Source organism: Liolophura sinensis, chromosome 8 (assembly GCF_032854445.1).
Source record: "Liolophura sinensis isolate JHLJ2023 chromosome 8, CUHK_Ljap_v2, whole genome shotgun sequence".
In the NCBI taxonomy this organism is placed as follows: Eukaryota; Metazoa; Mollusca; class Polyplacophora; order Chitonida; family Chitonidae; genus Liolophura; species Liolophura sinensis.
Genome location: NC_088302.1, coordinates 4,212,853 through 4,229,320, shown reverse-complemented (window position 1 = coordinate 4,229,320; position 16,468 = coordinate 4,212,853). Strand labels below are relative to the sequence as shown.

The window sequence follows — 16,468 nt, the reverse complement described above, 5'->3', positions numbered from 1 at the left end:
CAAGTCGCTTACCTCTTAAAGTAATTCATGTGCTCAGGATCATGGTGTGGCAGGTGTAATAATACATAGTATGGTAGGGCAAGTCGCTTAGCCTTAAAGTAATTCATGTGCTCAGGATCATGGTGTGGCAGGTGTAATAATACATAGTATGGTAGGGCAAGTCGCTTAGCCTTAAAGTAATTCATGTGCTCAGGATCATGGTGTGGCAGGTGTAATAATACATAGTATGGTAGGGCAAGTCGCTTAGCCTTAAAGTAATTCATGTGCTCAGGATCATGGTGTGGCAGGTGTAATAATACATAGTATGGTAGGGCAAGTCGCTTAGCCTTAAAGTAATTCATGTGCTCAGGATCATGGTGTGGCAGGTGTAATAATACATAGTATGGTAGGGCAAGTCGCTTAGCCTTAAAGTAATTCATGTGCTCAGGATCATGGTGTGGCAGGTGTAATAATACATAGTATGGTAGGGCAAGTCGCTTAGCCTTAAAGTAATTCATGTGCTCAGGATCATGGTGTGGCAGGTGTAATAATACATAGCATGGTAGGGCAAGTCGCTTAGTTCTTAAAGTAATTCATGTGCTCAGGATCATGGTGTGGCAGGTGTAATAATACATAGCATGGTAGGGCAAGTCGCTTAGTTCTTAAAGTAATTCATGTGCTCAGGATCATGGTGTGGCAGGTGTAATAATACATAGTATGGTAGGGCAAGTCGCTTACCTCTTAAAGTAATTCATGTGCTCAGGATCATGGTGTGGCAGGTGGGGTTTGTTTTCTGTTCTTTGTTTTTTTTTTACCCTTTAACACCCAAGGTTAGCATATACCATGTTTCAGTAAATTTCACAACATGAACCCACTCAGGTCTGACACACATGTAAAAGTTTTAATTACACAAGAACTGTTTAAGCTGTGTTTCTATTTTAGCCCAGCAATTTAACACTATATCATTGGGATATGTGTAAACCCTCTGAATCAAAGTTGCTCAATAGATCTGCTAAGAAACTGCTCGGCAAGAAGAAGAGACGGTGTGCCTGCTCTTACTGGTTGTGTGGCACCCCTTCTATCTCCAGAACCACACCCTTGTCGTACAATCTAGCTGCACTATACTTCACAGACTCCTTCTTGGCCTTCTCGGGATCTTTCTTGAACAAACTGAATGACTTGGACTTTCGGCTACAACAAAACAGCAAGTTAATTAGTTCTTCATGTTCCCTCTGTATAAATTGTGCCTACATGTATTTACTCTGACACACTTCTAGGCTTTTTTATGGTCATTTGGAAATATTGATAGAATGTGGAAATACCCTACATGAACACAATTTTCACCCACAAAAGTGCATTTTTAGAGGCAAACAAATGCCCCTAAATTGGAGGGAATTCAGGGTCATTTAGGGTACAGATATATGTGCATCATCAGCATTCCAGTGTGACGTTTAACTGCTCATGTATAGCAACATTTTAACAGTAAGATGTTAATAATCCCAGCTTGCTGTTTACATCTGTTCTGCAACCTTTTCACATACGAAAGAGCAACTTTCAAAGCAAATTATCAACCTTTGTAATCTGATTTGGAAACAGAACTGCACTGTTGGCGTGGATAGTTTTAAGGCTTCACAAAAAGTATAATTTTAACAGTCTACAAAAAAGAACATCTTCAGAATGGGCTTGAATGGACATGTTGCAAACATGCAAAAAGGTTGAAGAATTACAGTAGTGGAGTAGCTGTAGAAATTTCCCATTGTCTACACAGAAAAATGCCCTCAGAATATGCTTGAATGAATAAACATCTTGGAAAAATTTGAAGAAAAATTACAGTATTTAACAAAATGTACACCAACAAAACCGCTTGCTCTATCTACTATCTGGCTGGTTTTCCAGGTTGATCAACTTACTTGGTTTTCTTCTGAAGGTTCTCCATGCACTTCTTCACATACTGGTTGTAGTAATCTATCTGATCCTGGTAGAACGTCCTCTTCTCACTTAAACTCTTCAACGTCGTTCTTAACTTCACCAACTCCTGCTTTCTGTTGTTCCTATAGCGTCGCTGATTTCGAATATCCTGTGCACAAAAACAAAATTCATCCAAACATTTCTTTTAACTCACCAATTTCAAATTGCTGACTAGATTAACGGGTGAAGGGTGGTGTAGCACTGCTTGAAAAGCAATAATGTGTTTTTGCAAAGGGATTGTCCCCATAAAATAGTTTGCATTAGTTAATTATTAACTCGATCTACACTCTTGGTTTACTCATTCAGTTTAGATGCATTTCCTTTAAATTTAGATACGCAGTGGTCAGTAAAAAGCTGCTGGTTAGGCGAATGAAGTAGATTAATCTGCATATCAATGCAAAGACAAAAATGAAAAGGCCAAAAGCCACACAAGTATACAAGTATGAATCACAGTGATCATCTCAGAAAAACTTTACGGATTTCCTTTCAAAGTAAGTTAAGAGATGTGGCAACCATGTGAAGAGAGATGGGCAGCTCGACTTGGCCATGACACTACAGTCATTTCACCATCATCCCCACTAACCATGTGGCGAGCATGTGAAGAGAGATGGGCAGCTCGACTTGGCCATGACACTACAGCCATTTCACCATCATCCCCACTCACCATGTGGCAATCATGTGAAGAGAGATGGGCAGCTCGACTTGGCCATGACACTACAGCCATTTCACCATCATCCCCACTAACCATGTGGCGATCGTGTGAAGAGAGATGGGCAGCTCGACTTGGCCATGACACTACAGCCATTTCACCATCATCCCCACTCACCATGTGGCGATCGTGTGAAGAGAGATGGGCAGCTCGACTTGGCCATGACACTACAGCCATTTCACCATTCATCCCCACTCACCATGTGGCGATCGTGTGAAGAGAGATGGGCAGCTCGACTTGGCCATGACACTACAGCCATTTCACCATCATCCCACTCACCATGTGGCGATCGTGTGAAGAGAGATGGGCAGCTCGACTTGGCCATGACACTACAGCCATTTCACCATCATCCCCACTCACCATGTGGCGATCGTGTGAAGAGAGATGGGCAGCTCGACTTGGCCATGACACTACAGCCATTTCACCATTCATCCCCACTCACCATGTGGCGATCGTGTGAAGAGAGATGGGCAGCTCGACTTGGCCATGACACTACAGCCATTTCACCATCATCCCCACTCACCATGTGGTGATCGTGTGAAGAGAGATGGGCAGCTCGACTTGGCCATGACACTACAGCCATTTCACCATCATCCCATTCACCATGTGGCAATCATGTGAAGAGAGATGGGCAGCTCGACTTGGCCATGACACTACAGCCATTTCACCATCATCCCCACTAACCATGTGGTGATCGTGTGAAGAGAGATGGGCAGCTCGACTTGGCCATGACACTACAGCCATTTCACCATCATCCCATTCACCATGTGGCAATCGTGTGAAGAGAGATGGGCAGCTCGACTTGGCCATGACACTACAGCCATTTCACCATCATCCCCACTCACCATGTGGCGATTATGTGAAGAGAGATGGGCAGCTCGACTTGGCCATGACACTACAGCCATTTCACCATCATCCCCACTCACCATGTGGCGATCATGTGAAGAGAGATGGGCAGCTCGACTTGGCCATGACACTACAGCCATTTCACCATCATCCCCACTCACCATGTGGCGATCGTGTGAAGAGAGATGGGCAGCTCGACTTGGCCATGACACTACAGCCATTTCACCATCATCCCCACTCACCATGTTGCGATTGTGTGAAGAGAGATGGGCAGCTCGACTTGGCCATGACACTACAGCCATTTCACCATCATCCCCACTCACCATGTGGCGATCGTGTGAAGAGAGATGGGCAGCTCGACTTGGCCATGACACTACAGCCATTTCACCATTCATCCCCACTAACCATGTGGCGATCGTGTGAAGAGAGATGGGCAGCTCGACTTGGCCATGACACTACAGCCATTTCACCATCATGCCCACTCACCATGTTGCGATCGTGTGAAGAGAGATGGGCAGCTCGACTTGGCCATGACACTACAGCCATTTCACCATTCATCCCCACTAACCATGTTGCGATCGTGTGAAGAGAGATGGGCAGCTCGACTTGGCCATGACACTACAGCCATTTCACCATCATCCCCACTCACCATGTGGCGATCGTGTGAAGAGAGATGGGCAGCTCGACTTGGCCATGACACTACAGCCATTTCACCATCATCCCCACTCACCATGTGGCGATCGTGTGAAGAGAGATGGGCAGCTCGACTTGGCCATGACACTACAGCCATTTCACCATCATCCCACTCACCATGTGGCGATTGTGTGAAGAGAGATGGGCAGCTCGACTTGGCCATGACACTACAGCCATTTCACCATTATCCCCACTCACCACCACTAAAACACCTTAACCCACCTGTACTATCATGTTGAGGAGATCTTGGTAATGGTTCTTCCGGGACACAATACTTGCTGCCTCCAGGCTCTCCAGGTTCTTGGAGATTTTAGACTTCATCATATCCAAGGGCAATCTGGAAAAACAATCCTCAAACTTGTCAACTTCTGACTAACTCAACTAGGTTTTCTAAATAAAGACACAACAATGATATTTTGCTGTAAATTTCAGCAGTTAGATGAACAGGTCTGTGATGAAAGATAACAAGTCTTGTTTCACCAGGAATGTGATTATGATAAAGAAAAAGTCAGATGTTTGCTTCCTATGTTCAAGCTACCAAATGGGATACAATTTGCATCCCTTAAAACAAAACACAATTATTGGATACACCACAGCTAAAATCAGTATTACCACAAAGAGGTGCTGCAAAACAATACTGGAGGTGTAAGTATCTCTGGGTTGATTATCCTACTTCATAAACATAAAGAGAAATGTTCCTTCAAATACTTTTGTTGCTGTTGCAAACAGAATTAAGGATTGCACAAAAAATCGGAATTCTGCAACTCTGCAGAAGAATCACGAGCCTATTTCAAATGACAACATTTACAAAGACACCTCAGAACCCACCTGTTTTCCCCAGAAATGGAGGGCTGCCTAATCAGTTTGCTCTCGTCTGTAGAGGTTGAGGCTGCTTTTTTGTCCCGTAGATCTCGCCTCTTCACCAGGGCTTGGTGCAACTCTTCCTGAATATGCAGACAAACAAAATAAAAATATGAGCAGGAGAGGGGTTGTTTTCTAACACCCTCCTACAGCCAGCATATTATGGAAGGTGGGAACCAGAGTAACCACCAACCTTTGTAAACTTTTCCACCTTTTTTAATACTCTGACTGCTTCTGTAAACTTTCCGACAGTTTCTGTACCATTTGTTTACTTTCAAACTGTTCTGTCAACCTAATGGCTATTTCGATCATCTTTTTGTTTGACTACATTCTGACTGTTTGCCAACTTTCCAACTGTTACTGTCAACTTTCTGACTGTTTGCCAACTTTCCAACTGTTACTGTCAACTTTCTGACTGTTCCTGTCAACTTTCTACCTGTACCTCTACACAGCCCTGTTCTCACCTGTTCATCTGTGGCTGGGGTGTTCAGCACTGTGCTAAGGTTCTCCCCCGTCTGGCACGCTATCACATCAACTGTCAATCTCTTTGTTCTGAAATGAACATCAGCATAATTATCCAATTAGTACCGAATGGCAACTAGTGAATGTACAACAGCTTTATGACATACGTACGTAACATTGTTCTTCCTGAAAACTTGAATCTGAATCCTCGTCAGGCATATGTGGGAAGGACTACCAGAAAGCTGTAGGCGTGGGTCCACCCAGTTTTCCTGCACCATTAAATTCGTCATCGTATCATGGAAATATTTTTGACTATGAAGTAAAACACAAATCAATAAACCATCTTTATTTATTTATTTGATTGGTGTTTTAGGCCGTAATCAAGAATACTTCACTTATACGACGGCGACCAGTTTTATGGTGGTAGGAAAGTGGGCAAAGCCTGGGAAGGGGGGGGGGGGGGGGGGGGGGACTCACAACCATCCGCAGGTTGCTGGCAGACCTTCCCACGTACAGCCAGAGAGGAAGCCAGCATGAGCTGGGTTTGAAACCACAGCGACCGCATTCGTGAGAGACACCTGGGTCATTATGCTGCGCTAGCGCACTAACCAACTGAGCCATGGAGGCCCAAATAACATATTAAATATACATGTGACGAAAGTAAAAACAGAGCACATACTTAATGAGCAGACTCTTGAGATCTGATTGGTCATCGTCCGGCACCTCAAACTTGTTGGTCAGGGTTAGCGTGATTTCCGTCTTCCTAGCTGAGCCTTCACAGACTCATCCAACTCCTCCATGTCCATAGTGTCTGAACCTGTAGCAGAGGTCAAGGTCATCAAGGATGTTTACAGGTAATAAACATTCAGTGCAACTTCATGTACATTTACACAGGTAAAGGAAAAGGTCATATATCTTAAATCACCTAAAATTTCGTCCACAAAAGTGTATTTTTAAAGGCAAATAAATGTCACAAAATATTATTTTTGGTTCTAGAACTTACAATTTTCATATAGAATATCCTCTCATGTTCTAAGCAAACCTAAAAGCTCCTTTCTAAAATCAATAGAACTCTGAATCAGGAAAAATGCGCAAGTTAGTCATGGATGAAAGTTATGGTCATATAGGGCATATGGTGATGCTCAAGGTCAAAGTAATCTAAGGTGAGAAATAACTAGTTAGTTATGCTTATATCACAACATGGGAGAGCTCTGGATCAAGGGAGATTACCCATGAGAGCTGTGATGCTGGGGGCATCCCCAAGGTCCTCCAGCAGTTCGTGGAGGGGGTCGCTATTGTCCGTTGTGATGACCTCCTGGTGTTCTAACAGCAGCTGATGAGTGTCGCAGATTTCCTGAGTCGACATGTAAATGATTGGTTTTGGTGACCATGGTAACATCAGTGTACTGATTGATGTTGAACTTGGTCTCAGGGTCTTCCACTTCACATGCATTGCGGAAAAATTGCCTGAAATAATACGGACACATAGTTCAGCAAAACAAGCATCACACATTTATACAAGCATCACACACACATTCATACAAGCATCACACATTTATACAAGCATCACACACACATTCATACAAGCATCACACATTCATACAAGCATCTCATGCATACAAGCATCACACATTCATACAAGCATCACACATTTATACAAGCATCACACATTCATACAAGCATCACACATTTATACAAGCATCACACATTTATACAAGCATCACACATTCATACAAGCATCACACATTCATACAAGCATCACACACACATTCATACAAGCATCACACATTCATACAAGCATCTCATGCATACAAGCATCACACATTCATACAAGCATCACACATTTATACAAGCATCACACATTCATACAAGCATCACACATTCATACAAGCATCACACATTTATACAAGCATCACACATTCATACAAGCATCACACATTCATACAAGCAGCACACACACATTCATACAAGCATCACACACACATTCATACAAGCATCACACACACATTCATACAAGCATCACACATTCATACAAGCATCTCATGCATACAAGCATCACACATTCATACAAGCATCACACATTTATACAAGCATCACACATTCATACAAGCAGCACACACACATTCATACACGCATCACACACACATTCATACAAGCATCACACACACATTCATACAAGCATCACACACACATTCATACAAGCAGCACACAATCATACAAGCATCACACAATTATATTCAGCATGGAGTACTTTGTTTTGTGCATACTAATTCCTTCAGGACATTTAAAAGTTAAAATTATCAGTTACAAAATATTTAACTTCATTCTCCTTTTTGTCATTAACAGACTGACATTCAATTAAATGTCTACTTTCAAAGGCTGTTTCTTGACTTGCTTGCTGATATTTATCTATATTAACATTTTTATCTTGTTTGCTGATGTCACATGAGTACATTTCACAAATCATTCACTTACTTGAATTTCTCGTGAGACTCCTTGATGTAGTTGTTTAGACATGATAAATGAGCACTATCACCACCAAACTGAAACACGTTTAATATTGAACTTATTAAAGGATACAAATTTCTTCATGACGTTACACTGCTTACCTAAATTCCACAAACACACATATTGTACAATGCATTTTTAGAGACAAATCAATGGCATAAACATTTCCAGTAAGATAATGGCACCTTCCAAACAAACCTCGGCACACCTTCTACAGATCAACAGAGCTCTCAGATCAACAGAGCTCTCAGAATCTCAATCAACAGAGCTCTCAGAATTAACAGAGCTCTCAGAATCTCAGAATTAACAGAGCTCTCAGAATCTGTCAAAATTAACAATTTAGTCAGAAGTAAAATTTTAGGTCATTTGGTGTAAGTTGCCTTTTTGAACAAAAACAGACACAAAAAAACATTATCGTTTTCATTTCATAGATAGTGATGCCCTAACATGTCGTGTAACTTCTGTAATCATGAACTATTTTACCATACCCCTTTATTTGAGGCGGCAAACTGCAGAATTTTGGCAATAGATCCGAGGTTACGCCTCTGGTCATTGGTGAGGACCTTACTGGCGCTGACTTCCACAATCCCGAAGGCGTCTGGTGCTACAATGGCTGAGTTGATGTAACGGTAGTAGATCAGATTGCCAATGATCTGAAAGGGAAGACACCATTCGTCAGATTCCACATACCTTACGGAATTCTTACAGAAAAGTGATGACACTCAGATTTGGTAGAAAGGCAGAATGCATGAAGTACTCAAACATTTACTTTAACACCACAAGAAAAAAAAGACGTAAAGATCATGAATTTTGTAATTTACTGTAACTAATACACATGCAAGAAAGGAACATCCCTTCTATGTTATTGTGTTCTACATGTGTAAAACCTGAGCTAAGTACATGATATGTGGTATTGGAGATATGACCACTAACATTTAACGGGGAACAGCATTTCTAATACACAAGAGGCGACATGCATTTGGCAATTTATCCGTTAATGTCCGCACATTTCACACCTTTTCTAAGTATAAAGATCTGCAAATATTTGTCCTTAAATATACGAAAAAGAATAATGGATAATACTGCCACACATATAGCTAAGACAATTTTGATGACGGGCTGATCACTGGTACAAACCTTGAGGACATCTTTCTCTGGAGCCATGGGGAACTTCTTCCACAAGGCTTCTCGCATCACTTTGGCCATGTATCTCATACCATATCTGAAAAAGAATAACAAATCAAGCATGTCAGGTACTGAAGAAATGTCAATATGACATTCCTCATGAACAACCAACAGAAGGAATTAAGAGCAATAAAAAATTAATTATTGAAAGTTTAACATCATAAAGAATTCTTGAGGAAATATAGTACATATTCAATATCAAATATTACTTTACAACCAGAACCGTATCTTTGTATCAATGTGGTCACAAGGGGAGACACAGGAGATGGTATGGGAATGAGACACAGGAGAAGGTATATGGATGAGACACAGCAGAAGGTATGGGGATGAGACACAGGAGATGGTATATGGATGAGACACAGGAGAAGGTATGGGGATGAGACACAGGAGAAGGTACAGGGATGAAACACAGGAGATGGTATGGGGATGAGACACAGGAGATGGTCAGGGATGAGACACAGGAGAAGGTACGGGGATGAGACACAGGAGATGGTACGGGGATGAGACACAGGAGATGGTACGGGGATGAGACACAGGAGACGGTCTGGGGTGAGACACAGGAGAAAGTATGGGGATGAGACATAGGAGAAGGTATGGGGTGAGACACAGGAGAAAGTATGGGGATGAGGCATAGGACAAGGTACAGGGATGAGACACGGGAGATGGTACGGGGATGAGACACGGGAGATGGTACGGGGATGAGACACGGGAGATGGTATGGGGATGAGACACAGGGGATAAGAACAAACACAATACATGTATGAAGTAGATGAACTTTGCACCAACTGATTTTTTAATTTATTTATTTGATTGGTGTTTTACGCCGTACTCAAGAATATTTCACTTATACGACGGCGGCCGGCATTCTGGTGGGAGGACACCGGGCAGAGCCTGGGGGAACCCACAACCATCCGCAGGTTGCTGGAACACCTTTCCACGTACAGCTGGAGAAGAAGACAGCATGAGCTGAACTTGAACACTTAGCCACCACACTGGTGAAAGGCTTCTGGGTCATTACGCTGTGCTAGCCAACTGAGTCACGGAGGCCCCTTGCATCAACTGAAGTTTACAGTGATCACTGTAACTAACAAAACAGATTTTCAAGTGTTTGACCATTTAACCCTGATACTCACGGGATTTTTTCCATGGAGTTGAGGATGGTGGAGAGGAATTTGTTGGTGGCCAGTTTGAGTTGTTCTATGGCTTGTTCTATCATTTTCTGTACGGGTTCATGCTTGAGAGCTTGTTCTGTGGTCACGTCATACGGCAAACCACTACCAAAACAATCATTCCACAGTTCTAGTTATGACAATGATGCCTAAATGATGATCACCCAAGCTGTGAAGGCAACCCCTACAGGTTACCGTGTCACCTGGGTTCATGCTGGTAATCAAACAGATCAAGGGATAGTTCTCTCAGCTATTGTACATTTATCAGGAATACAAAATCATCGTGTACCTGAGAAACAGGACAACAAAACACCTGCTGAGACCAATTCCTGTGCTCCTCAGGGGTGGAAGAGCTTTATCCAAATTACCCACAAAATAAATTAAATATTTCTTTACGAAATAGTTCATATTAAACATGATATTCACAGATTTTGCATAAATTTTACACAACTGAAGAATTCTCTGAGAAAATCAATGCTGAGATTTCCCAGGTTTCTTCTGAACATATCCACTTGTGTCAATCCTGAAAGTCCCAGAACTTACCTGGCCTGTCCTGTTTGGGACTCGGTCTGGTTTACCCACATTTTGTACACATCCACAGGGTTAGTGTTAATTTTGAGGTTCTTGTCCTCCAGTACATCCTTAATCAGTGGGTTTAACATGTCCCTAAGGGCATTCTGACCTCTCTGGTTCCTGTGGGGAAACACACAAGATTTGGACAAACATCAAACAAAAAATCAGGACATTTGTTGGAAACTAGGAATTCCCAAGAACAAGATGATAGAACTTCTCAGAAACTTTCCCTGATGGCCGACAAAGCAACACCCTTCTCAATACAGATTAGAAAACGACACAATGTCACAGAGCAAGAAAAGATAAAGATTTTTTTACTGTTAAGCTTCGTATCTGGGATGAATGAAATGCAGTTTTCACCTGAATTCATCTTGTATGTAAGTAACTGACCTGTTAAAGCCCACAATCATCTTCACCACCATTGGATTACCAGTCACAATGTCTGTCATCTTGTCCACCTTAGAGCTGAAACAAATAATACAAAATTTAAAATCTCATGACAAGAGAATGACAAAACTTCTACTTCACAACCAAACCATATTTTCAGTTTGGTTTCGATGTATTACACATACATTTGGCAGCAGTGGTACAATTGTCCTGGCTTGAAGCTTTCTCTTTATCTTAAAAAAAAAAGACAGAAAAGATTTTCCCTGTTAAGAAGTTTAAAAAAATGACCTAAAGTAATCTTTTCCAGTCTTCATAATGCAAAATCATATCTTACATAAAAAAATTTAACCCTTAGGAAACAGCCCTACAGCCACTTTAACAATGAAAAAAAAATGAAACATTTGTGAACTTAAAGCAATTTGGGTTCCCATGCACAAGAATGTATATATGTAGCTTGCTCTGGAATATATTTGAAGCAAAAAAGGGGAAAAAACAGTCACACTACATAGTAGGCACTAAGATCTGGAAGATGAAACCAGGACAAAGATCATGGAGTAGAAAATAAAAACTTTGTGCTGGTGTGAAAGAAACACTTTGAAACTTTATCTATGAAAAAAGCAAACTTTATTACACTATACTACCGAAACAAGAAACCCCTGCGTAAAACCTTTACCTATGGATGTGCACTTTTCTCATACACAAAATTTGACACCATAAAAGTAATGACCAGTGTTTTGTGAGAGTGAAAGTATATGACTTGTGTTTGATGTGAATTTAACACCGAAAAGTATTAAAGCAACCAGTGTTTTATGTGGGATCGATACCTGCCACAAAATTTATGACCAGTGTTTTATGTTACCTTGACACACACAAAAACACAGTGACAGGTGTTTAATGCCACACTGACACCACAGAAGTAAATGGCCAGTGCTTTATCAAAGATTGACACCACTAAAGTACTGGGTCCCATTTCATGAAGCTCTCTTAACGTTACAAGCTCACAACTACCATGACGTCATAATGCCTACAGTACTGGTTGACACCACTAAAGAACTGATCTGCAGTGTTTACCATATCTGACACCACTAAAGCACCCATCTGCAGTGTTTACCACAAGTGAGACCACTAATTGATCTGCGATGTTTGCCATATCTGACACCACTAAAGCACTGATCTGCGATGTTTACCACATCTGACACCCCTAAAGCACTGATCTGCGATGTTTACCATATCAGACATCACTACAGTACTGATCTGCAGTGTTTACCATATCAGACACCACTACAGTACTGATCTGAGGTGTTTACCACATCAGACACCACTACAGCACTGATTTGCAAGTGTTTACCATATCTGACACCACTACAGTACTCATCTGCAGTGTTTACCATATCAGACACCACTACAGTACTGATCTGCAGTGTTTACCATATCAGACACCACTACAGTACTGATCTGCAGTGTTTATCACATCTGACACCACTACAGTACTGATCTGCAGTGTTTACCATATCAGACACCACTACAGTACTGATCTGCAGTGTTTACCATATCACACACCACCACAGTACTGATCTGCAGTGTTTACCATATCAGACACCACTACAGCACTGATTTGCAAGTGTTTACCATATCTGACACCACTACAGTACTGATCTGCAGTGTTTACCATATCACACACCACTACAGTACTGATCTGCAGTGTTTACCATATCAGACACCACTACAGTACTGATCTGCAGTGTTTACCATATCTGACACCACTACAGTACTGATCTGCAGCGTTTGCCATATCAGACATCACAAAAGTGATACCCAGTGTTTCACAAGACTCACACCATAAAAGTTATGTCCAGTGCTTTTTGTGCATAAAAGTAATGACTGATGTTTTTTGCATGTGATACCATCAACAGTCAAAAAAACTGATGGATTTTTTGACACTGATACCATCAAAATTAAAAACAGATGTTTTTTGTGCATTTGATACCATCAAACGTATATATGGATGGTTTTTGTGCGTCTGATACCATCGAAAGTATATATGAATGGTTTTTGTGACAATGATACCTTCAAAGTAATGACTGATGTTTTAGATTAAATTGACACCGCCAAAGTAATATGACCAGTGTTTCGTGGAAGGTATATAACAATTAATGTATGAAATGTGTGTTCCCCAGAGGACAATGGACATAATTTAAAGCAAAGTCATACACAATTGTGAGGCATTTACAGGTGAAACAATATGACATGTGGTACACAAATCAGCATGTGAGTAAAATGGGAAAGGGGTGGTACAACCAAAACAGTCATTACAAAGGGTAGACATTGTTTGTACAAATCAGACTGATCTGCATTTTAAGTTGAAAAAAATGGAGTGCACGCAGCTGACTTACAGAAAAAACAAAGTGCTCACACAAAAACTATTCACACATAAAGCATCTGGATGGGTGTGTGGGTGGGTGTGTCTCGGTGGGAGATCAGTTCAGGTATAGCCAGAAATTTCAAACTCACATTCAAAATCTTTTTTTTTTTTTTTCAAATTTTTTATTTCAAAGGGCTGCTTCTAAGAATGCTTTGTGGTAGCTGGATCGGTTGAGGAATATAATCAAAAAACAAGATCTCATCATAGTCAGCAAATGTTTCCACTTGAGGTTTCGCTAAATAGTCCACGGTTTTACGAGTCTACCTCAGGATGGGAAACTGGCTACACCTTGCGTGACCAGGTACACTGTACAATAAGCAGACGACTTCACCTGTGACTTCACTGTGATAAATAAGACTTCACCGTGTGTAAAATGAGAGAGTACTCACAACCGCTTAGAGCCTGGCATCACATCGCCACTTTCCACATCACAGAAATTGTCAAATATAAGAATTAATCACAGAATTGTGCTTCCCTTCTGCACACAGAAATAATGATGGTTTGCCCTGCTCAATTATTTTTTTTTTAATAACTTTTAATACGGTTGGTTAGAACATTTTCAACCTTTTCATTTTTTTTTTTTGAGGACTGCTGGGAATAAAACTTTATGAATCTTCTGTTCCTTAAATCAATTATTACTTTCTCCTTCATCTTTTGATCTTCAGTAAGGAGGTCATGACCTTTTTATAGGTTACTTCATTATTATTATCTGTGACATGTACAGTCTTCAGTTGTACCTATGCCTATTAAGTTAAATAAGATCTTTTGCACAAGGAACCGACATAGAACACGTACATCCACCAGTCAGTAGTACAAATCTCTTGTAACTTTACCCTTATCTGGCTGGAGGTGGATTGAGGATTTGGGGCCTGGGTGTAGTCTTCACACTAGTGTGAAGAGGTCGTATTCAGTGAACTGGATACGTATGGCAGGGCTTAGAGCTAAAAAGTGACACACACATGTAACTATCACTCCAAGATGCACTTAAGTTTTAAAGACCATACATATAAAGTGCTTAGCATGATATACACAGAGACCATGCACATCCAATTACAATGTACATGGACTTCAGTCTGAAGCCCAATGACTGAACCTTTATGGTGAATGGGTGGGTTTTGGGGGGAGGGTTTAGTGTGGTGCTGCACTTGTGCTGTGGGCAAAACAGCAGACACAATATTCAGGTGCTTTAATTACCTCATTTATTCATTTATTTGATTGGTGTTATATGCCGTACTCAAGAATATTTCACTTATACGACGGCGGCCAGAATTATGGTGGGAGGAAACACATGACCATTCGCAGGTTGCTGACAGACCTTATCACATACAGCACGAGCTGGACTTGAACTCACAGCGACCGCATTGGTGACAGGCTCCTGGGTCATTACGCTGCGCTAACCAACTGAGCCACGGAGTCCCCCTCCTCATTTCAGATTGTGCCATATGTACAGACTAAGGAGGAACCAACATTCACAGCATGCAATAATGCAGAACGATCTTCACATGAACAAAAGGAGTCATGGTCGAATTTGAACTGGTTAATTGATCAACAAACCTACATGGTGTCCACAAGAATACAAAGTTAAAGTCAGAATAACACTTGTGAGGTGATAAAGCAAGATAACGTTTCCACAAATCAAACTGAGATATGGTCAGAATTAAAATTACGAGGGAAATAGCTTTGGCCTAGTCAGGTTACGCATTCATCCAGTATACCACATTCGTTGTAACAAAATCAAATTCTATCTACATGTAGAAATAAAATTAAGATTCACACCAGGGACAGATTCAAGCTTTCAGCCACAATGGAAATCTGCAGGAGAACGGTAATGGAGATCAGAGCATTCTGGACACACTCACTGAGAGAGTCATGCACAATCCTTCTTTCTGTGACCAATCATTCTGTCCGTCACACCCAATCATTCTCTCCGTCACACCCAATCACTCTGTCCATCACACCCTATCACTCTGTCCCAATCACCCAATCCCTCAGTCCGTCACACCCTATCACTCTGTCCCAATCACTCTGTCCCAATCACCCAATCACTCTGTCAGTCACACTCAATCACTCTGTCCGTCACACCCAATCACTCTGTCCGTCACACCCTACCACTCTGTCCCAATCACTCTGTCCCAATCACCCAATCACTCTGTCCGTCACACCCTATCACTCTGTCCCAATCACTCTGTCCCAATCACCCAATCACTGTCAGTCACACTCAATCACTCTGTCTGTCACACCCAATCACTCTGTCCGTCACACCCTACCACTCTGTCCCAATCACTCTGTCTGTCACATGCAATCATTCCGTCCATCACAAACAATCATTCCGTCCATCACACACAATCATTCTGCAACACCAGGGAGGCCTGTGCACCAGAATACAGGGGAGAAGAGACACGTGTAAGGGGAGCAAGTCTGGTAAGCTGTACCAGCGTTCTGTAGAGACTATTGCTGTGACATGCTATACTCACATTCTCCTGTACAGTATAGACAGCAAGAGAGGTAGAAAAGGCAGAAATTGGTCATGGTTTCTCAACATTGGACTACTACTACATGTATGTGAATAATGTCTGATCATTTTTCTGTACTGTCTATATTTAACATCTGTTTTTAATGTCAAAAATGAATTCAGAAATGTCGAGCTTGTCACAAAGAATAAGGAGGAAAAGTTTTGCAATTTCCGTTTAATATTAATTTTCCTTA

General features: G+C 41.4%; 1 protein-coding gene across 1 annotated transcript in view; it reads right to left on the bottom strand.

The window, feature by feature from the left end:
- LOC135473773 (ras GTPase-activating-like protein IQGAP1) overlaps positions 1-16,468 on the bottom strand; it is a 91,093-nt gene that overhangs the window by 5,298 nt on the left and 69,327 nt on the right. The window contains 15 exon segments of the mRNA XM_064753666.1: positions 1,039-1,170; positions 1,890-2,056; positions 4,418-4,532; positions 5,024-5,139; positions 5,521-5,608; positions 6,198-6,282; positions 6,285-6,335; positions 6,749-6,899; positions 6,901-6,985; positions 7,994-8,061; positions 8,515-8,679; positions 9,164-9,248; positions 10,345-10,485; positions 10,924-11,073; positions 11,344-11,418. Coding sequence (XP_064609736.1) covers positions 1,039-1,170; positions 1,890-2,056; positions 4,418-4,532; positions 5,024-5,139; positions 5,521-5,608; positions 6,198-6,282; positions 6,285-6,335; positions 6,749-6,899; positions 6,901-6,985; positions 7,994-8,061; positions 8,515-8,679; positions 9,164-9,248; positions 10,345-10,485; positions 10,924-11,073; positions 11,344-11,418 — 1,674 coding nt within the window.